Source organism: Lutzomyia longipalpis, chromosome 2 (assembly GCF_024334085.1).
Source record: "Lutzomyia longipalpis isolate SR_M1_2022 chromosome 2, ASM2433408v1".
Lineage (NCBI taxonomy): Eukaryota > Metazoa > Arthropoda > Insecta > Diptera > Psychodidae > Lutzomyia > Lutzomyia longipalpis.
Window position 1 is genome coordinate 1,276,292 of NC_074708.1, and position 24,023 is coordinate 1,300,314.

The 24,023-nt window shown below is 35.5% G+C and overlaps 1 protein-coding gene across 5 annotated transcripts in view; it reads left to right on the top strand.

The window, feature by feature from the left end:
- Positions 1–19,445, top strand: part of LOC129788424 (lachesin) — a 38,947-nt gene extending 19,502 nt beyond the window's left edge. For 2 of the 5 annotated variants that reach the window (XM_055824485.1, XM_055824480.1), the window contains 9 exons: positions 5,014–5,058; positions 8,679–8,782; positions 13,749–13,956; positions 15,358–15,513; positions 15,632–15,760; positions 15,853–15,990; positions 17,567–17,731; positions 17,902–18,033; positions 18,397–19,445. In XM_055824485.1, coding sequence (XP_055680460.1) covers positions 13,899–13,956; positions 15,358–15,513; positions 15,632–15,760; positions 15,853–15,990; positions 17,567–17,731; positions 17,902–18,033; positions 18,397–18,560 — 942 coding nt within the window. In that variant the 5' untranslated portion in view covers positions 5,014–5,058; positions 8,679–8,782; positions 13,749–13,898 and the 3' untranslated portion in view covers positions 18,561–19,445. The remainder of the gene's footprint in view (positions 1–5,013; positions 5,059–8,678; positions 8,783–13,748; positions 13,957–15,357; positions 15,514–15,631; positions 15,761–15,852; positions 15,991–17,566; positions 17,732–17,901; positions 18,034–18,396) is intronic. The other 3 variants (XM_055824482.1, XM_055824481.1, XM_055824483.1) reach the window with 3 other exon arrangements.
- Positions 19,446–24,023: the final 4,578 nt, after the last annotated feature.

Sequence of the window (24,023 nt, forward strand, 5' to 3'; positions counted from 1 at the left end):
AGAGTGGAATACGTGGCTCATAGGGGTTGTTTTTTTTACGGTGTATGTTTGCTGTTTAAAGCTTCCCCGTATTTTAAGAGCATCCCAAATATTGAAGAGTAAAATTCGTGCTGAGATTCATTTTTATGCACTTTGCTCATTTTGCTTCATCCTGACTCTCTGTTTGTATTAGTTAAAAACTTTATTTTATTAGTTGGTGTTCCACTTCGTGGCCAACACCAAGTATTGTAATCGTCGGAAAAACCGACCACCTCAGATCGGGCTCAAACTTGGTATGAGCACGTTTTAGACATCCCACATTACGAAAATGGTGGTGGAAAATTTTTGATCCGGCCGGCCTGCCGGCCTGCCGGCCGGTCGCCTAAACTTTGCTTTATAACTTTCGAACGGCAAGAGATAGAGACTTCCGGTTTGAAGTTTTCTATAGAAATGTGGGTGTAAAATTTCATTTTTTCGCATTTTCAAAATCCAAGATGGCCGCCGTCCGCCATTTTGAAATACCGTCAACCACTTCCCTTACAGCTAGAGGTCTGAAATTTTAGTATGTTGTAGGGCTTAGTGAGACGTTTTCATCAACAATTCATACTTGAAAATCGGTCAAGCGGTTTAGCAAATATGGCGGCCTAAAGCAAAAAGTGTTTTTTCGATATATCTCGAGAACGGCTTGACCGATTTTGACCAACTTAGTATCAAATGAAAGGTTTCTGGAAGCCCTACAACTGTCTAGAACATTTCAAGTTCCAAAAATGGCCGCAAGAGGCGCTAAAATAAAAAACAAAAATTTCCTAACTTTAAGGGGCCATATCTCCGAATCCCGATTATCGATTTCCTTTAAATTTTGATATGTTGTAGCTAGACTCAATATCTTTCACCAGTCCGAAAATGAAGAAAATCTATGTCGCCGTTTAGAAGATATAGCCATTTGAAAAATTCTTGAATTTGAAAAGTTCTAAGACCCATATCTCCTGTTCTACTTATCCGATTTTGCTCAATTTGGTATCAAATGAAAGGTTTTGCAATTCTCTACAACTTTCTAGAACATCATAAACTTCTCAAACGATTCCTTCAGAACAAAAAATACGAAAAACTGTTTTGGTAAAATAAAAAGCCGCCATTTTGTGTTCCTGATGTGACCTTGAAAAGTATCAAAATTAATCCCATATTCTGGATTATTTTAAGACCTTTTCATAACTAGTCTATAAATTTCTGTAGGTGTTATAGATCTTGAGATATGACCATTTTTATGCATCAAATTACTGAATTTCACAAAAAAAATCAACTTTGCCTACTAATTCTGATCACAAATCGTATTATAACGCATAAACTAACTTCTACACGTTGTGGGACACCAACTCTTATAACTGGACGCGTTATGATTGACTTTACCCCATTCTCACAAAACAAATATAGGTACAACTGTATATTTATTTAATACGTTTAACTCTATTGACTTTAAATTGTGAAAACTACACAGAGTTTAACTAATTTAGCTACATCGTAGCTTTTTGACAATTTTTCTCTAAAGAATCTCACTTTAAAATAAAATTCATCAATTTAAATTTTAAAAAATCCCTAAAATAACGAACATTCCGCAAAGTTCCACACCCTCGGCATATGACTATATATGTATATAGTTTTTCCACCCTGTCATTTCGCTTTTCATTGCGCCGACTAGCGTAGTACGATGAGAGAAAAATTAATCAGACTTTTAACAGCATCTGCCACTATTTTTTAATTGCCACGGCTATAAAGTCTCTCAGTGGTGGGTGAATTTAGTTAAAAGTTCTCTGTCCCATTTCACCCATTACCTTCCAAGTCACTTTTACCGGGGAGTTTGTGCATAAAAAACAATTAAGTTGCACCATATCTTGGGGGATGGGTTAAGGCAAAGTGAATTTAATTCAATATAACCTAACCCGTCATACTTCATTACATAGCCCGCCACAGCCCCCAAAATAGTAATTGTTGATAACACAGCATTTACAAGATAGTCCACTTCGTCGGCTTAATTTAATGTATATGTGCTCATGAGAGATAGAGCAGGAATGGAACAAGGGGCGAGAGATTTAGGGCATCGAGAGGGTTGAGTTCGATCAACGTAATGGCTTTATTAGTAATCTAGGCAAGTCCTCTCTAGGGGGGCGGCGATAACTAAACACGAGCACTCGGGGTGCTCATCGTCATTCAGGATTATTCGTGGAATCGTCACTGGGAATCCTTTACAATTGCCAGAGGATAGAATGTCACTATTAGTGCAATTGAAAGTGACAAATGCGACCATTACTCGTGGTTTGATTGCAAAGTTGTGTGCAGATTGTTTGCAGATTCGGGAGGGATTGAAAGCTGATTTAGAGCTTTCTCTCTATGTTGCAACGCAGCGACATCAGCTTAATTGCGAATTTAGACACATTTTACGCAGAATATCTCAGTTTGATTGAAGTCAATCTTTTGCTATGTTAATGGCAAAATTGGGGGAAATTCACTGCTAAGTCCGGCTTTAGGTTTTTTTTTTTAAAACTAGGATGAAGTTTTTTCATATTTCTTCAAGCCTAAGTTCTTTAATCTTGACTTTAAATATTTTGAGTTAAGTTTGAAGTTATTTTTAAGCTAAGACCTGGTTTTATGGATCGGAATTTAATTTTTTAAGGTTAACCTTTTAATGTTCTAAGGTTAGGTCAATAGCCTAGTTAAAAAAAATCAATCCTAGCATTAAAACCTAGGACAAGCCTGAAGAATTTAGGTCTATCCTTAAAACATTAGGCCTAAATAAAAAATTTAAACCTAGCTCAAATAAATCAGGTCTAGTCTAAAAGCTTAAGTCTAGCTTGAATGTTTCAAGTCTAATATAAAATAAAAACTTCAACTGGTTTAAGAAACGGACTAATCAGAACCCAATATTTAACTTTTATGGTGAATTTACAGAGAAAACTTTAAACTAAAAATCAAAAGAATTCATTTTAAATTCTTTAATTAAATTTATTTTGAAAATTCCACCAATTAAATTTTCTTTATGATAGTTTTGGGGATAATTTCCTCGTTTTAATGCAAAATAATCAATTCAGTGTTATAAATATTTCAAACAGTATAGCTACATAAATATTAATTTAGATTAGATAAACAAAAATAAATAAACAGGAATTAATAATAAATAAATAGATTGGTCAAAATCAATTTAATGGCTGCAAATATTTATTAAATTTTTTGTACACATTGCAGAATATTAATCACAATGATAATATTTATGCTATTTAATCGGCTATAAAATTAGCTTAAGCTTAGCAATTAAACTATGTAGCTTAAAAAATATCCTCTAATAGGATTTATTTAAATTATCAGCTTTATCTTTAATTATAACATAAAATAAATTTATAACACAGAAAAAAATGGAAAACAATTAAAATTTTCTGATTAGAATCCAAACTAATTATTTTATCTATCAGTACAATGTTATTCAGTGAAGCTGAATAGTTTTGAATTATGGTTGAATTGAATATTTTGATAAAATAATGTATGAGCTCTGGAATTGGGTAAATTTGTCCAGTGAAATTAGACTTTCCCCATGGGGTGTGGTGCGACTAACTCCATTGCTTCTGCATTAATTACATCCCAATGTGTGTCGAAATCTCGAATATCGCACGAAATGACCCAATTCAATGGGAGAAGGGTTTGCCTTCCCACATGGAATTCATAATTCAGCTTCAGCTTTCCCCGAGATTATATTCCGAAAGTCTTTATCAGGGGTTTCGCATAAGGCGTAAATCTGCATAAATAAATTTTCTTCTATATATTTTTCTTGCATGCACAATTCGTTTGGCTCTAAGTGTATGTAAATTGAATAACACAAGGTGGAAAAATATTTATATACACATCTTTTCCTCTGCATCACTTTAAATTCACACCAAGAACAAAAGAAGAAAATTATGGAAAATCTTTCTATGGGAGATTTTATCTTCTTAAAGGAAGAAAATCAATAGAAAAAATTACACGATGTAGAGGTAAATTTTCATCTTTCCATACTCAATTTGCTGTGAAAACTTCAAGAAGATATGCGCAATTCTTTCTACTCACCATCTAATTATATTATATTACAATGTAGGAAAAATAAAAAGAATGGGAGTAAATGGGAAATTTGAGATGAGAGAGTCCTTTTTCTCATCCAACGATAAGCTGTTCCTCGTGTGTTGCGGCGCAGGAAAGTAATAAGGAGTTAAAAAAAATTAAGTTACCATATTTGCCATGGCGGGGTAGAACTTTGTGATGCAGAATATGCGAAGGAGAAGAGAATAACCCATGAAAAAGTCATATAATTTTCGCCAAATTTGGGGTAATGTCCCCCTTTTTTTCCCTCCACTTTGCCCCAAATCTACGTTTCCCGTTAGAAAAAATGTCTCAAGTTTTTTTTTTCTCTTGTGAATGTATTAATAAAGAAAAGTGCGACACATAAGGAGTTTTTCCGGTGGAGAAATAAGAAATGACCTGAGATTTTCTGTTCTTTTGAAAGAAAAATATTTTTCTTTTAAATAAAATGTTCTTTGAATTCTAAATTGACTAAAAAATATATTTTTTTAAAAGTTCTTGGATCAAATACCTGGAATTCTAGAACCTAACTCTAATGCCTTACACAGAAGACATAACTGGGTTAAGAAAATTTCTTATGCAAAGAAATCTTGAAGCTTAACAAGAAAAATTCAAACATATAAAAAGCTCCTCAAGAGAAACTTTCCTGAGAATGTTCCATGGAACTTCTCCTTAAAGAAAAATATTCCCAGCCCTCATACTTGTGATGCCTCTTTGGTCCTTTTTGAATTACATAGTAAATTTGGTGCTTAAATTGAGTTGAAGAAAAATGAAGAAGCAACGATGCTTGAAACTTTCTCCTCAAAAGTGCGTAATTTTAATGAAGTTTTTTTTTTTATTTTTATCTCACAGAGTATTTATAATTATAAGGAAAATTGGGGATATGTAATAAAGTAAAAGGTCCTCTAAATGATCTCTTTTCTTTTTTTCTTGCAGGAAAGCCGAGCCAATCTACCGACACAAAAGTCGAATACAACAATGGTGAGAGATTTTTTCTTATTTTCTTCCTTGCAGCAAGAATTTTTTTTAAGTAGAATTAACGTGAGAGAGGAAGTTTTTCCATTTCGCTGGGGAAATATTAGTGGATGATTAACTTGGTGTGGTGAAAATGTTAGCAATATAAAAATACCATTAATCACTTTATTTAAATAGCTCTTTCGTAATTCTGCTTATGATCTCCGAATCATTTACCAACCTCGTACTGTTCACACATTGTTCACGATGTACGAGGACGTACGGGAGGGTGGAGGTGAACCTACGGGGGATTTTGTACGTGGGTGGGTGGAAGAAAATTAATTATGTTGGAAAGTATATACAAAAAAAATCATTCTCGCGCTTATTTCCTCATCCACGTTTTCCATTCCATGCGGGTTTATTTAAGAACACCATTAAAACATATATTGCGGTGTACACCCTCACAGTGAATCCTCAGCATGCAAATCACATTGCTGAAGGATTCCTATAAAGGATAAGAATGCAATGGGAGAAAAGCTCCATCGTCATTATGCATTTCCTGCAGTGATGTTTGATCTGCTGAGAAAATATCTCAAGACATGAATTATCCATTGTTGTGACTGCAGCTCTCTACTACATGAATTTTCAAGAACTACTGCAAAATTTTCAAATTCAAAAGGAAATCAATTGAAATTCAAAATATGCATTACTCTGGAATTTAAGAGAGTTTTCTTTTAATGAGCATAACTTATATGCTGTCTATGCTTATAATTTTATTATAAATCTCGAGAGCTTTTTTCATCTATTTCATATTAAAAAGCTTCTTCTATTTTTCAAGAGATAATTTTTCATTTTCCAACAAAAAAAAATTGAATTTATTTTTGAATTTCAGATAATGAGAAAAATTCTCTTTTACAAGAACCTTTTGCCACATCAAACACACCCCTCTCTAAAGAACACAAAGCAAATTATACTTTGCAGTAATGCAAAAATAACAACACCATCAACTCTTTTCTTCTCCTCTTTTTCTTGTCAAAGATGTCTCCATATTCTTTCCTCAATCTTCCGGAAGTTATTAGTTGGTGGTGGAAAGTTAATCTTCTCTTTGGTGGAGGATTTTTATTGGAATTCAAAATTTATGGGACACTCGTTCAGTAAACTTTTCCACCCTCATTTTTCTCCGACAATGAATTTTTATATGAAAGAAAAATCAAGTCTCCCAACGGGGTGAAAAGGGGAGAGAACAAAAAAAATAACCCTCTGCACGGAATCGATTAACATTACAAATTGGAGTGTTTCATAAATTCTCCGTGATTTTAATTTCTTACCCATGGAGCTTTATTTCTTTCCAAAAAAAAGAGAGGAAAATTTCGGGTCGTTTTTCAATCACACTGCAAATGAGCTTTTTTCCCCTATAGCCTATACAAGACCTTTCTCTCTTGGGCTTTTTTTGCGGGATGGTGCGGAGGGTAGTTTTATACACGATGGATGGTAGTAAAAAATATAAATCCACCGTCCTCGCAGTGAAATGGCAAAATTCATTAAGCCACCCTCGTCATAAAACATTGTTAACTCATCATTATTAGCCAAAATCACGTATCTAAATATTTATGTTAGCAGCCCTTTTGTGTGTGTGTGTGCTGAAGTTAGTTGCGGCGGGGGGTGTAGCCAGGAGAGAGTGTGACTGAACTTATATTGCGATCGTATTAAAAATATGATGAATGACTCCCGGGAGTGCTAAAGGGAACGGGAGAGGTATGTAAATTGAGTCAATCAGAGCGAATTTATTTCAATATGCTCCATATAAATCGCAGAGGAATTTCTTCTCCATGAAGAAGACGATTTTTTTTGTGGCACAGTACCTCGCCTCTTCTTCGCTCTGTGAATGGGTAAGGAGGAAGTCTAGTTATGAATAATGTTTTTCATATACTTGTTGGCAAAAGTGGGAAGGAAAGATTGTGCGTGGAGAAGTGGCTTCCCATATATTTGCCACCATGTCTAGAACAGAATCCTGATGAATATTACGAAATCATCAAATTTGCATATAAATTGTGTGGAATTTATTCATCAAAATCATGTTATAGATAGATACGGCTGTATTCATGCTATGTTACACATAAAATTGATTCCTTTCTGGGTGGAAAATATCTATAAGGAGATTCTTCTCTACTTTGCCACGTTCTCTCCGCCTGTGGGGCGCCCTTAATAGACTCGGACAATTTTCCCCGGCCACCCACATCCCACAGGTCAAGTGTTTTAACGTGGGGGGCAAAAAAATTCAGTTGAGTGCACAAAGAATTTTCCAAATGCAGCATGGAGTTTTGTATGTGCACTTTTGAACCAAATTAAATTAAATTCGCATTTTTGTCGTGCAACATCAAGCAAATATTTCAACAACTTTTCCTCTCCCTCTGATGATGAAGATGACGACGAAAAAAAAAGTGACGAGAGGTTGACTGAACATTTGGAGAGGGGGATGTATAAGAAAAATTGTACAAGCTTGTACACATAATTTAATTCACATTTACTCCCAAGAACTCAATTATTCCATCCTACGTTTGGTGGAATATTTTATACTTCATTTTCAATTAGATGGTGTACAGGGATATTCCAAAAAGTTGTTTTATTTATTTTAAATCTTTGTAATATTTAGTGAAATTCTTTAATTTTCTTTTTAGATTTTTTAAATTTTCTTAAGTCAGATTGAATCAATGATTTTTACAAATTATGATGCGCTCAGGAAAAATCTTCGGACAATATGCATTTAGCCCGATTTAGTCTGACTTAAGAAATCTTAATTTAAGCTTCAGAAAAATTGAGAAATTAGAATTTGAGAAACTTAAGCCGTTTTTAGGAGAATTTCTTATTAATTTTAATTAGAAAAGCTGATGCAACATAATTTTAAAAAAAAGTAGTTTAAAATTCATTATTTTTTATTCCATTTGTAGGACAATTTAAAAATTCAATAACGTCCTTCTTGACTCAAAATTTTCCCATTTTCTTCCACTCAACTAAATGAATTTTCGAATAGCCCTGTTCGTAAAGAAAAAAAGAAGAAAAAACACCCTTAACTACAACCTCAGACAAACACTCACCTCTGACTTGGCTTTATTTGAATGCGAAGATGACAAATAACGTGTCCTTCGGGGTGGTGGGCCAAAAGTTAAAGAGGATTGCTATTTAATTTTTAATTCTCCACCTTGGCCGTAAGGCTATGGGCGAGAGTGACACCCCCACAAATTTCCATTCCATGCGGCCCATGGATAATTTTTATTCTTTGTTATCGCCGTAAATATGCTCTTGGTGTTTTCTTTGCCGCATGTTGATTTTTCTCACCCCCCTCGCATTGCCCGTGTGCGCGCGGGGGTGGTTGAGAAAAAGGAAAATAGAAAAGATGAGGAAAAATTGTGTGAGATTTAGAAAATCCAGAAAAAAAAGTACCTTGTTGTTCTAATGTGAAAATCCCTCGGAGATATTAAAGGATAAAATTTATCTTCTTCCCTTTCGGGATTCCTGCAACAAAACTTCCTTTCACTTGTCTCCCATGGGTGGGGAGGGGGTGTTTATGTGTTTTATTTTCTTGACTGCACCACCCCCATGAGAAAATGCAATTAAGTAAAATGATTTGTTAAAATATTTCCACACAGAACTCAACTTCCCGCGTTTTGCTGAACCCATACCCAACATCACCGTCTCCGTGGGCAGGGATGCACTTCTGGCGTGCGTTGTGGATAACCTAAAGGGCTACAAGGTAAGTAAAGTAAATCCTCTTCCTGCGAAGCTGCACACATCACACCGACCGTCTCGTGGCGTAATTTTTCATGAAAAAGTCATCATCAATCATTGCGGGCGATGAAATTAAGAGAATAGTTGATGTTGTATATGTACGTACAATACAGTGGCTGTTAGCACCACGGGTACTACTACCACGGTGGATGTAGTCAATCCTATATTGGAATGCATGTCACGTTTGGAATTTTCATTGAATTGTTGAATGGGTACTTTATTGTTAAACTTTATAGATATGTGTCAATAAAATGTTCAGTTGATTTATCAGTGATAGAGTGGAGATTTTGTCCTCCAAAAACTCTTCTCAAATTGCGGCCAACTTTTTTCTACTCTTTACCCACTTTTCTCACCATTCAATTCGTTTAACAGTGTTGTGCCAAAAGTTTAGCGCTGCATTCTTGTTCTACTATATAGACACATATATAATATTTGAGATACATAATAATTTATGGATATTCTGCTGCTTCTTTGGGTCTGTTAGAAAAAGTTTTTTCGGTTAATTTACATTTTGGAGCCAAGATTTTAAAATCTGTAAAATATATAGAAGAATTATTTTTAATTTTATATTTTTGTTAACGTTAAAGGCTTAAAGTTAATCATTAAAGTCCTTAGTTTGGAATAACTTAATCAGAACTGAATGAATTGTTTAATAGTTTTACTAATTTTGAAGCCCTTAGAGCGTAAAATCGTCTAAAACTGAATTCAGCTAGAATAAAACCCCAATCTAGTCCTAAAACCTTTAAAGTCTGATCTTAAAAAAAAACTAGACCTAGCTTAATAAAGTTAATCCTGCTTTATATAAGCAAAAATTAGCCTAGAATAAAAAATCTTAGGTCAAGTTCAAAAACTTAGGACTCGCCTTAAATAACTGAATCTCAGCTTAGAAGATCAAACCACGTTTAAAAGCTTGAGTTATTTAGGCTTATCCTAAACTATAACTTGGTTTAAGAAAATTTAAAACATAAAAATACTTAATTGCTTGATTACGTTAAAAATACTTAAGCTTGGTTTAAATAGACTTAGGCTTACATTAAAAAAGACTTAAGTCTCTTAAAACTAAGGCCTCCCTTGAAAAATTAAAGCCTTATTCATATAGACTAAGACCTGATTTAGGAAATCTTAAGATTAGCTTAAAGAAAACTCAAAGCAGAGCTTGAAGAACTTATGCATCGCTTAATAAACTCAAATACGGTTTAAGAAATCTAAGCCATATTTGTAAAAGGTTTTCTTCCAATATAGGAATTTGAATGAAACTTACAGTACAATCTATACCTTTCATTTCAAAATTGAATTCTCGGCGCCACATATTCTGTCAATGATATTGCCTCCTTGTTATGTACCCAGCGCATTGAAATATCAACCATCCACCACATAACGTGGCTTCTATTGAGAAATATTCTGGTGCCAGAATGAAAAAAAAAAACACTATATGGCTGCAAAATGATTTTTCGAGAGGACAATGTGAAAATAATGGTTGAAAAAAAATAATAAAGGGTGTGAGGGTATATCATGTCAATGAGAATGATTTTGATAAATCTTTTTTTGAAATGTCACTGAAAGAATCATAAATCATCTGCTCTAAAAATAAAATATCATAAATTTTCAATAAATTGTTATTCTATTACATTCTGAAATCGATTGTTTCTCCTTTGTTGCCTGGGTGGTATGTATGTAGTAGGTACTGTATGTGCAGCACAATATTTTCCGATCCATACCACGTTCCAAGCACATATCGTCAATATAATAATTTTCTATTTTATATTTGCGAAAATGCTTGTATCTCGCTGTCTGACTGTGGTTTTTGCGCCCATTAATGGGGAAATACAATACATATGTACATTTGGTTGTTTATTGACATGATATATTTCAATACGGAGCAATTTTTCTTTCATAGACAGCGCGGCACAAAAAAGAGGCTAGATGGGTGTGAGGGGTGGCGCGGCATAGGGAGGGTAGAAATATGTATAAAGGAAGGTTCTATATGAGAATTGATAGAAAAGGCGATATGAAGGAATTTTGCTCGCATATTTTTGAGATGGTTCTTTCATTTGGACAAAAAGGAATATTGCTTTTGATATTGTTGAGTTTTTGCGCTTTGGGTTCTTTGTCATACACACGCAATATGTTCTCATTGGGGCTAAATCCCCCGGCTGAGATTCAGCACAATGCTCTCTATCCCTTTTTTGTTCTCTTCCCCACCCTCCCTTCTTTTTTTTTACCTACTCTCTTTTCATCTCTCCCACCCACGCGGGGGCTCAAGGTGTGCCTTTTGCAATTTACTTTGAGATATTTAAAAGGCACGAGACGATGATTTAAGGTCGGTGAGAATGATACGTTCCTCCTCTATGGAATTTATATACAGTCAATGCCCATCGTAGCGCAATGTGAGAAATAACTTCACGATGGAATGCGACTAAACAAAGAGTTCTTTCCAAAGAATTTAATGTTAATCCAACTCTTAGCTTAAGCTCTTTCATGATGCATTTTGAAAATGTTGTACATACAACTTTCACTCGCAATTGTCTCGTATCTCACTTTGTAAATCTTTTATGTACCTATATACCTACAATTTATGTAGAAATATAGACATACATTAGTTAAGCAATTGTTATATTTTTTTTTAATTTATTTTAATTGGTTTTTGTTAATTTAAATCGAAAGTATAATGAAGAACAATAAAATCGAATTGACAAAATTTTATAAAATATATTGTGGCAATGAAGGAGGAGGTAGAGGCAAGTGGAAAATACCAAATATTAAAAAAGAAATAGACCATCAAATTGGAAATAATAAAATTTAAAAAAATATATATTTTTTTTAATTTTAAATTTATTGATAAAATAATTTGTTTAGAAAATAAATATTTTTCAAAAAATTTAACTCGTTATACAAGGTATTGACTGTTAGATTTTTTAGCCAAAAAATTTTTAAAATTACAAAATAACCCACCCGAGCATATTTGCAATACTTTCACACAGAGAGAATTTCCACTTTGGAAATTAAGAGAAATCCATCTCGTCTCATCTCCGTATAGCAGCCTCCGCTAGCGTCATGGGGATAAAAGAGAAAATTTTATGGAATTTGTTATGTCAAGAATTCGAGTCTAGAGGACGATGGGACTTAAAAATAAATAACAAAGTAATTTACATGAATTCATTGACATTTCAACCTGAAAAGAAAGCGACGAGAGCGAAAAAAGCACCCCCTTAATTATGATGGATTGACTTGAGTAAAATTAAGTAAATTGTATTCCTCCTGCTCTCTCCTCGTCGCTTTTTTTTCTCTGTTGCATTGTGTGCTTCGCAATTTTCTTTTGATTCTTCACAAAAGCTCAACTTCATACTCGAAAATGTAGGTGAAGAGAAACTCCAAGGGTTGTTATGTATTTATTAAATTAGTATGCTTAACTTCTTTCTACTTTGCATACCTTCTTCCTCGTTCTCTCTCTATGTATGTACATTTTTTTCCCACCCTGTACTTAAGCCACTGCATACAGGAGTGGATCACTTTGGCGTAATTGAACTAACACACATATCCCTGTTTTAAATTCAAAAATGCTCTCCGTATCATAGCTATGATTCTACGAAATTTTCCAGAGCTTAAAAGCATATTCAACCTCACCTAATTTACATATAGACTGTTTCGAAAATTATGCGTGCAAAATTGAATTAATAATTGAGCTATATATAGGCTAGGTATGTAATGCTATATATTAAGGTTTCTTCTGGGAAATCATTGGATTTTTTTTCTTGTTTTGAAATCTGTTATTTAAATTTTTAATGAATACATAAGAACTCTAAAGAAGTTAAGTAGAATTTAATAACTTGTAAGATTATTATTAATTTCCCTCATTTTATAATTTCAATTTGTTGTATATAACTACCCTGTTTTATGTAGCAATATATCTTATTAAATAATCCCTTATGTATTAGTTTTGAATGATAAAGTAAGAATATAAAATGATTACAATCAGGTACATAGTATAGAGGCTAAAGTGCTAAACTCCGGGACATTTTCAGTTCAATGAGATTTCACTCAATGGATGTAAAACTATGTGTGGTTGGGGTAGATGACAAATCTCCTCCACCCTTGAAAGCTGTGTGTGCCATTGTATGTCATACAAAACTGTATATGACTATATACAATCCCGCCCCATCCCAAAAAGCTCTCTATCATCTCTAATTTATCTTTTATGTAAATTTAATTTGTTACCTAATTTAGTGTTATTATAATTCATTTTGATAAAAGCACACAACAATGAATTTGTTGTCTAAGGGGGTGGAATGATGAAGAAATAAAATGTCACACACCCAGACTCCCGTAGCCCCCCACACCCCCCTTATTTCTGGGTGATGGAGCCGAAAATGAAAAGAGGGGTGAAAATGCTATGAATATTTTTACAGTCATTCCATTGTCATGTTTTGTGTTACGAAGAACTTTGGAGGTAGAAAACCAACTGAGAGAGAGAGAGGGAGGATGAGTTGGGAACTGGGGAGCGAGGGTGGGTAGATAGGGAGAAAATTTTATATGCAGAATCGCATTTTCTTTTATCATCCTTGCATCAAGAGCTAAAAGAGTGGGGATGGTTTTGTACATTGGGACGACGCTATGCTGTGGGGGAGGGAAAAGTCCCCTCTCAAATTGGACCGGCAAGGAAAAAGGGCGGGAAAGCGCATGAAGGGGAGAGAATGAAAACTTTTATGAGAGACACTTTGCATAAGCGTAAAAGTTTGATTGTTGTAATTGTTGTAGGATGGATTTCCATTGCCGTAGATGGAGCTTCTTCTATCTATACACAATCCCTTGGCAAATTTTCCACCAAGAGAAAATCCAAAGATTTATATTTGCCATGTGTGCTGTGCAACTTTATACCACTAAATTGAATATATATTTGTGTGTTCACGTCCCTAATGAAGCTTTCTTTGCAGGTGGCCTGGGTCCGGGTGGACACACAGACAATTCTATCTATTCATCACAATGTCATAACGCAAAATCCCCGGATTACGCTCTCGTACAACGATCACAGATCGTGGTATTTGCAGATAAAGGAAGTGGAAGAGAGCGACAGAGGATGGTACATGTGCCAAATAAATACAGACCCCATGCGATCGAGGAAGGGATATCTGCAAGTTGTTGGTAAGAGCTTGCTGCTTTTTTTTTGTTGTACCATGGCACACAATTCCAAGTGGAGCTTCCAATTTACACGCCGAATGTGGGCATAAAGAGGAATTTCCGACACATTCTAAACCACCCACACAGATAGCACGGAAAAATTCTCACGAGATTATCCTGCACTTGCAAATCGATGTGAAGCTAGAAAAAAGGACGCAGAGGATATATACAAACGCCTGTAATGTGGTTTTAGAGTTGCGTCTATGCTCTACATCCCATCTTACACAAAGGACTACCAAGCGACCCTTAAAAAACTTCTAGCGCGTTTTTTTTTTTTTAAATTCAAATATTTCAATGATTGATTTTTTTTTTTCTCTATCTGTCCCTTTTTTGGATGCTGTTTTGAGTGTCCATCCACTTTCGTTTGCCTTTCCTTTTTTTTAAACCTCACTCAGTGAGAGACACTAAATTGTTCTTTCAAAATATCCAATTAAATTCACGAAGAACATGAAAATCCTGAGCACAAAGGGGTGGTTCCCCCAAACACCCGCCCCACAAGCCTTTTCTACCAAAGTGTACGATTAATTAAAAAAAAACTAATTCAGTACACAAAAGTTTCTCTTCTCACGGTGCTATCTAACGTACATAAGAATACTAAGTAGTCACAGTGCAAATTTTCTCAGTTCAGCATCTCCTCCCACGCGAGTATGCAAAATAAATTCAATGGATAAAGTTCCTTTATTACAAATGATTGACTCCTTTATTGGCACACTGCTTTCTTCTATTCCCACCTCCTCTTTTTTCTCTTAATTCAATCGTGTTGCAATTTTTTTCCACCCTCCTCTAATTGCTTTCCCCGGAAATACATTTTTGTAAAGGACTTGTTAACAGTTTGCTTGGAATTTTTCTCTCTCTTTTCCTTCAAGAAACTTTTCTCCTTGAAGCACGCGAAAACCCTTTTGAATTGAAATTTTTTTTGAATAAATTTTAAGAAAATTAAATAAGACTTTTCTTGCCAAGTTTTCCTTTTAATCGTATTACTTTTAGTTGTAATTAAAGTTTTTTTTTTCGAAGAAATTCTTTGTGGAATCAGTATTGATTTTTCTTTGGAATAAAAAAAATAAATAAAAGCAAAAATATACTCATTTGGGAGTGATTAACTACCCCACATGGAAAAGCATGTGAAGGAGGCTCAATAAATCTCTTAAAATATTGTGCGTGGGGTGTTGGGAATGATGCCAAAATGTTCATAAAGTTTGCCAATCTTTTTTTTCTCTCTCAGTATCTTCACAGCTATTGTATTTAAGCTAAAACATCCATCGAACACAGAAATATTAAATTTAAAAATAATAATTTTTGTAAAGGTTTCCCAACATAATAATACTTTAAAAGAAAGACAATAAAAACTTATCAAACTCTTTGCAGTCCCACCAACGATTCTGGAGCAATACACGAGCAACGATATGGTCGTTAGGGAAGGCTCAAATGTTACGCTAAATTGCAAGGCGCGAGGCTACCCGGAGCCATACATCATGTGGCGGCGCGAGGATGGCGGCGAAATGTCCATCGGCGGTGAGAATGGTTGGCCCCCCATCCACCCACACACACACATTCCAGCCTCTAGAGATATTTATTTTAACGTTCCTAAATGTCTATTATTTTTTCTTCTTTCTCCCATGTGCCGCCCTTGCCCAAAAAGTGGCTGTCGTTGATGGAGAAGTGCTGTCGATTGTGAAGGTGAGTCGCCTCCACATGGCGGCTTATTTATGTGTTGCCTCCAATGGAGTCCCGCCGTCAGTGAGTAAAAAATTGGAGCTTCGTGTTCAATGTGAGTGATAAAATGTTTCAATTTGAGGTAGATGATGTGGTGATTTTACATTATTTCACCCGTTTTCCCCCACTCGTACATTGTACATGTAGTTCCCCCAATGCTGTCCATCCCAAATCAACTCGAGGGCGCATACACGGGTCAGGATGTCACCCTTGAGTGCCACACTGAAGCCTATCCGGCATCGATAAATTACTGGACGACAGATCGAGGAGATATGATTATATCAGGTAAAAATGATGTGAATGAGAGTCACAAAAGGGAACTTTTCCAAGTAATTTAAATTAAATATAGTTAGAGCGAGGAACAGAGGGAGGAAAAAATATACAACAAGGGGGGTGGGGGTGGCAAAAAGAGGGGTATATACCCTGAGTAATTTGCCAGTGATAAATTGCCCCACTGACTTATCGCGCCCAAGAGTTGTCGTCTCATACACAACATAATTTCAATGTTCACAGACACCGCACAATGAATTCCCCTATTCATTCCCACACCCCCTCCCGCCCCCTCCCGCCCCATCAACCCCCATCCTTTTTCATATTTTTGTCCATGAATAGACCACCCACTTTTGCTCACCCACCAAAACATGCGGGGATACGGGGCGGTATTTGCAGAGGACATTGTTTTCAAATGCGGAAGAATAGGGGGAAATATTTGGTGAATTCAGCATTTTCCCATAGTTTATGAAATTGTTCCCTCTCAGACCGCTTTCACAACTTTTCTACGAGGTCATCTGAAAATTTCGGTATGTTTGGTCTGCAAACTGAAATTAAATCTTGCCAGGATCAATTGTCATGGTAAAGTTTTGGGAGATTTTTGGAGGGGAAATTCCACATACATATGAACAAATGTATGTGAAAGCTCACAAGCTTTTCCCAAACAAATGCTTCTGAGTATATATGGTTAATTTAGTGGAATTTTGATTGTTTACCTATGCAATTTACAGAAATATAATAGGGTAATACCTGTGTAGGGAGAAATGAGAAGAAAAGAACAATGGGGACCTTTTTAAAAATGCAGAAAGCTTAGACTTAAGGTGAATGAAAGCTTGGCGAATTTAAAATACTATAAATAATTCTTTGAAACAAATAAATTTAGTTTTAGAATATTTATTAAAAATTAAAAAAATAATTTTTTAAAAGCATTTCGCTAATTTTTACCACAATTTATGCTTTTTGTTAAATTGAATTTTTATTCTTTCAAAATAATCCGAATAATAATATGCTACAACATATGATTTTTCGGATATTTTTCCCATAAATAAAATACCCTTCGGGGGAATTTTTTTAATCAGAATTTTATTGAAAAAATCAATGATTTTTTTTTATTTAATTGATTTAGTTAATTAACCCAGATTTGTTATTTTAAAATGTTTAAGAAAAATCAATTTTTAATCAAAATTTTTGAAAGTTTGCGTAGGAAGGCCTTAAAGCATTCCGCCAACAAAATATATTCGATTTTTGTGAAAATAATTTGTTACATAACTTTGTAATGAATTTAGCAAGAAAATCATTCAAACACATTCATTTTGAAATAATTTTCCTGATCATCAAAAAAATATTCTCTTATCTAACAGAGCTTTTGGAGAGCTTTCGTTTTCTAAAATCATTTTAATCTCTTGTCACTTTAGGAATATGACAAAATCGTAAAAGAAACTAAAGAAATAGAAGAGTTAAAACCAATTATCCCCACGAACCTTCTCAACAACTATAAAATTTTTGAATTTCCTATTTTTTTTAAACACATTTTTTCATTGAAAAAAATTCCCATATAGTTATTAATACAATAAATTAATCATTAATGTAGACACTTCACGTGCAGGAGACAAATTCGAAACATTGTCCATCAGCAATGGCTACAGCAAGTACATGAAGTTGAAAATTCGCAATGTGGGACCCAAAGACTTTGGCTCCTACCGTTGTGTGGCAAAGAACTCACTCGGGGAAACAGATGGTCTTATAAAGCTCGATGGTAATTTTATTATTTCTTCACATAACGTTGTTTTTTTTATTTTATTTTTTCTTGTGCACAATATTTTTGTGAGAATAGTCGTAATTTGAATTTTAAATCAATATCACTGTCGAAGTATATTTTACATTATTTTTCAACGTCTTTTTTTGGGTTTCTTTGGAAAAAATAAGAAATTCCCGCTCCAACAACTCCAATGACAACGGAAGTATATCACTTGAATCGGTCACGGACGAAGCATCGGAAGAAGTATGATTTCGTAACTATTGGCGACTATGGAGTTGAAGAGTGGAGAGATAACAATGGTAAGGCAATTCTTTGCGCTTTTTTTTTGAAATTGAAGTGGCAAAACTGTGGATTTTTTCCTCGTGAACTTCCTTAAAAGTCTTCGCGTCAACTCTCTCTCTCTCTCTGGGGTTGAAATTGATGGGGAAAAAAGTTTTCTCCTATCACTAATAAGGGGGAGGGATTTACTAGAAATTTTTCACAAATAATGGGATTTGTATTAAGTTTTTTCCTTGCAAAAAAGACATCAAAAGTTATGCTACTTTTTTGTCCTCCAGCGTTATGTTTTAACTCCTTTCCGGTTATATTTTCATAAGAAATATTATTTTCTCTGTGTTTTTGCAACGATTTTGGGAAAATTATTCTCCTCGCGCGGGATTTAGACTACAATGGGGACCTTTCGCTACCATCACGAGGGCCACCACCCATCAGACATCCACCAGGTGCATACCTGAATCGTTGCCATCCACTCTCCTTCGCTCCAGCATCATCTCTCATGATCCTCGCCATAATTCTCCGTGCTGTGCGTTCTACACTCCAGAGATGAGGACTCTTCGTACCAGAAGGGACTCCACTTCACTAATTTCATCACATTCCGTGTACACCCATCTTTACATAAGATGAGAAAAATAAAATGACGAGTCAAACTCATTCTTCTACTACACCATCTTCAATGGCACAGTTTAGTTGATGAAAAGAGAGAAAATGAGGAAAAGAAGTATGAGAAAAAAAACATGAAACTCAAATCGAAACTTAATATAAATATTCATTGATAAATTGTGCTAACATACAAAACAAATCTTCGTTGATAAACTCCAAAAAAATCATTTCTTTCTGCGGTGCTAAAGTGTAATTAATCATATACCGAAGTAATGTAATGAGAAAGAGAAATATTAATTAAGGGTCTCTAAGAGAATTTTTTTTCAAGAATTTTCCGTTTTATTCTTTTTCTACTCACTACTCCTTTTCACTAAAGGAAAAAAAAGAAAAGGAAATTTAATTAATTTGATACCATTATATAGCTACCTATACCTATTTATATCGTCAATTCGAGAGCCATTTGTATAAATTTGTGATTAACATTCTAAAATAGTCCATGTTAGCTTCGTTTAGAGATGATGATGATGTACTTGTTAGACAGGCACATGCTCAGAAATTTAATTTCATCCCAAGATGTCGTTTTGTTTGATGAAGAGAAAATTTTAACAGACTGTTAATTGAAAGACACACACCCCCCCCATAAAATAGAGGAGAACATTAAAATCCATAATGATGCTAAATAGCAAATTTTTCTTCCGGTAAAAAAAGTGAAAAAAATGGAAAATTTATATAGCTGTAAACACTTTAGGAATAACATTGAAATCCTTATAAAAAAAACTATTTAAATGCTTTGTAAATTGTAAATAAATAAATGAAGTATATATTTAAGAAATTTTTTTTTTGTTATTATTCTCTTTAAATTGTCTTTAAATATTTTTAATTAGATGTGAATGAGTAAAAGAAGATTTCTATGAATAAAAGGTGAAATGAAGAGATTCTTGATTGGCTATCGCAATTGCAATTTTGTTGCAATTTTATTGATCTCTTCTCTGTTTGATCATGATACTCGAATCTCTCAAAGGTAAGTCAATATGATTTTATTGTTGTTGTTCATTTTATCCCTCATCTCCCAACATTCTTTTTGACAATATACATATGTATAGTATTATATACATACATAGAGTTCCACAGTACTCTAATCCATTAATGAAACATTTAACATTTACCCGAAGAAGAGGAAAAAAAAAACAAAGAGACACCTCTAAAGGTCTGATAAATCGCTTGACCGTGTCATGTTTAATACATATAAAAGCTCTACTTTCTTGCAAAAGCTCTTGACACATAAATTCACAAAGAGAGAATTTGAAAATCTTCCTCAATCTCTACACTCCATTTGTGCAATGAAGTAATCTTTTTTTTTCTCTTCTCTCTTATCTAACAAAAATCCATCCTATTGTTCCACGCGCGGGGGCTGAGGGGAGAGGGGCTGCATTTAATCTAATAGCAAATGTTATAAAAATCTCACCAACTTCGCACCATATTTTATGATTAATTCTCTCACCAAGCTGGTCCGTAGGTCGACGGGGTTCATTAAAAAAGCACCAGTGGTGAGTAAAAATGATATGTAGTTCCATTCTCGATTTTTTATATCCAACCCCCCACATTCTCTTCGCATGGGCATGAAAACTTCACCACCCACTTGCGCCGGCGTTTCGGTGCATTGTTAAAGAAGGAGTTCGGCCGGTAATACCTTTAGAATGATTGCTCATTTTTGCTGGGCAGACAGTAATCCTTTGTCTCCTTATTACCATCATCAATCAGGAGTGAGCTCACGGAAATGTGATTTCGCTAAGTGCGGCAGAATCGACTGCACACAGTTGAGACCTTCCTCATACTCGCCCCTTTCATTACGACACGTGATAATAATATCAAATTGCAATATACTTCCCACACGTTGACTTTGGCACTGACATCCTACCTCTTTTTTCATGCGGATTATTCGTGGATTTTCACCGGAGACTTTCAACGAACATTGTGAAGCTGAAGGATTTTTTTTCTTCTTATGAATCATATAAGTACGATAGAATATTTTTACTCTTATTTAAAGACTTCTTTATGTGGGAATATTAGAATTTGAGATCAAAATCGTAGTAGAGTGTGTTTGAACATCAGAGAGAGAGTAGACGACAAGTGAAGAGAAGCCGTGAAAATCTTGTGACGAAAAGAAAATCACCTCATGTACCATCAACCTCTTTACCCATTAAATAAACTATTCTACAATTTTGGGGGCTCGTCCGGGATAGAGGCTCTGATAGGTAGATTGAGGTGTTGTGATGTGTGACGAGTGAATGAGCGCACGACGGAGATTCTTCTGGAGGAATTAGACGCTGAGACGATAGACGCCGAGACGCTGAAGGAAGAATTTCACTAGCTCAGGACCTTTGAGACGCTGAGACGAGAGATGCGAGAATTTTGTGACATTGAGAAGAAATTGGGAACCTTCACGGGTGAACGCCATGAGAATTTTGTTGAGTGGCTGCAGAAGTTCGAGAGATTGGCAAAGAAGCAGCGATGGGACGAGATCCAGAAATTTGTGTATTGCCGGAAGTTGATGAAGAGTACGGCGAGGATGTTTTTGAGTTGCACGAGAGGTCTGACCAACTGGAGAGCATTGAGGAAAGGACTTGTGGAGGAGTTTAAACGCGAGGAAAGTTGTGCAGTGCCTAGTGACGATGAAGAAGAGTATGATGATTCTGACGAAAAGGATGATGAGACCGAGAGCGAAGAAGATGAAGATTATGAGGATGAAGACGAAGGTTCTGTGGATGAAGACGATGACGTTGAAGAAGAATCAGACGATGAGGTATGTGAGAAAGTAGTAGATGAGATCGTTGTGGAAATTCAAAAGAATCGTGAAGATGGAGAATTTGATGATGATGAAGCCCCAGAAGAAGTTGGTGAAAATGATGATTGTGAAGAAAATGATGAGCAACTTGCGGAAATTGGAGATGAATCTCTTGTGGAAGCATTTGAGGAAATTGATGAGAAGTTTGAAGAGGAAATCCAAGAGATTACAAGCCCCATGATGAGTTCAGAGAAGAATGCGATGAACGAGGAGCAGGATGAAAAGATCAACGAGGATCAACTTGATGAGACGATCAACGAAGACAAAGATGCCAAGGAAGCTGTGAGTGATCATGAAAAATTGGAATTTGTTGTTGAGACGAGCAGGAGAAGAATTGAGATTGTTGAGCTGGAAGTCTTGGAAGATGTCTTGAAGGAGATGCCAGAGCATAGTAGTGGTCCGAGAGTATTGTATTTCGACTACCGTGAGGTCAACAGCAAAATCAAGACGAAGTGATGTGAAGACGGATTGAGCTACAAAGATGACGACTTGGCGACGGAACTGGACTGTGATGGGATCATCCGAGGACGGATGATTAATGTAGGATGGCCGAATGTGGGAATATTAGAATTTGAGATCAAAATCGTAGTAGAGTGTGTTTGAACATCAGAGAGAGAGTAGACGACAAGTGAAGAGAAGCCGTGAAAATCTTGTGACGAAAAGAAAATCACCTCATGTACCATCAACCTCTTTACCCATTAAATAAACTATTCTACATTTATGTATAAAAAATAAATGAAATATGTATATAAAATACCACAAAAAAATTCTCCCGGAAATGATGTAAAAAACATCATAGAAGACGGAACTTTAAGACGTTTAAAGGTAGAGGAAATATTTTCCCTCTCCTTTTCCCAAAATCTCATCTTAAACGCACAATGAAATTCGATATCTATTTCCATAATTCCAAGAAAAATTCCTATATTTTCCTGGAAATTCCTCCTTAAATCGATCCGAGCATACCTACCCCCGCCTAGCAAAATTCCACCCCAATGGCTGCTGCCCCAAGATAATCTCTTAGTGCGAAAAAATTAATAAAATTTCCGTTATTGGGCGTCAATGTGATTCCATTCATGTGCAAAAGAGCCAATGCCGCATATATATGCGTAAGAAAAAAAAAGTGCTTACGACCCTTTGGGGTTCATTACACATAATGTAATGCAAAAAATGGGATGGGGTTGTCATTCGTTAGTGCTGTGTCCCTTGGTTTTTTTTTCTTCTTTCCTTTTTATACTCCGCCATCCTTTCATCCTTTTTATCATACATATACCGTCGGAGGAATTCCAATGTTCTACATATGTGACAGGAATTGCGTACGGAAAAAGATTTCTCACACCCACCCACGCATTCATAGATGGGTGGGGGGAGGGAAGTTATCAACATCCGTTTGACGGCTTATCGATTCATCATATATATCTAGAGAGATCGTGCTATTTATTGGATCTTTCCATCCTTTTTCCCTATATCCTGACACGATGCCGGGTGCAAGCTGGGTGTGTGTGTGTGTGGGACGTCAGCTTTATGGTGCTGGTGGGAGTTTGAGGGCATTGTCGCTGAGGGGGTGTGAAGAAAAAAAAGGCTGATGGGGTTTGGACTATGAAAAGCATCGACATCACACCCCAAAACATTCCCGACACTCGTCGCATGAGAAATTATGGAAATTGAATGGAGAGAGCGTCGAGGACTTTCCCCGAGGTTTTCCTTAGCCCCCCTTAAAGCTCCCCTTCCCCCGCCCACACGACATTAGGTACCCTTCAATCGGCGAAAATGGAGGTATCCAGATGGCGAGAGTAAATAGCAAATTATTGAATTTAAAATATTCAAATGAAAGCTGTGGATACACACACAAAAAAACGCACCGCGTGGTCCACACGGAGTCAAGGGTGGTGGTTGGGGGTTGCCCTCAATTTTCACATTGAAATTCATGATGATAAACGATATAGTCGCCTATTGTTGAATTTTCAAGTCATCCCTGCCGCCTCCGTGTGTTATGTAGCTTTTTCACCGTGCGCCACCCCCGCACATTTTCCCGCCACATCCCCGTCAACTTTGAAATGCAATATTGCCAAGCACGGTGGATCGGGAGATTATTTGCGATTAGGATATTTGTGGGATATTGCGAGGTTCGAAATCTTCATCTCCCGGCAGTTTTTCCCTTCATCTTATATATACTTACCTTCCGCCCGCCCCTTCCTGTCGTGGAACAATCACAGAAAAGGAAACCAAACGCCGCCAGGATTGTGGAAAATGTGAAAGAAAGCACAGTGTGAGCAGGGTTTGAGGAAAAGTCTAAATAAAAAAGGAAATTAGGGGAAGACGGGGTAATTTGGCCACTTTTACAAGGGTTTAGTAAAATAGAAAATTCATCCATTTCACTTCGAGATAGAGAAAAGTGTTTTAGGGATGATACATTTCCTACAAAATAGTGTTAAAGAATTTTTTTCATAACAACCCAAAATGTGCAAAAGTGGCCAAATTATCCGGTCTTTCCCTATATTTTTTTCATTGAACTTTTTCATAATATTTCTTATCTAAAATATATTTCGTTGTATTAATTCATAATTT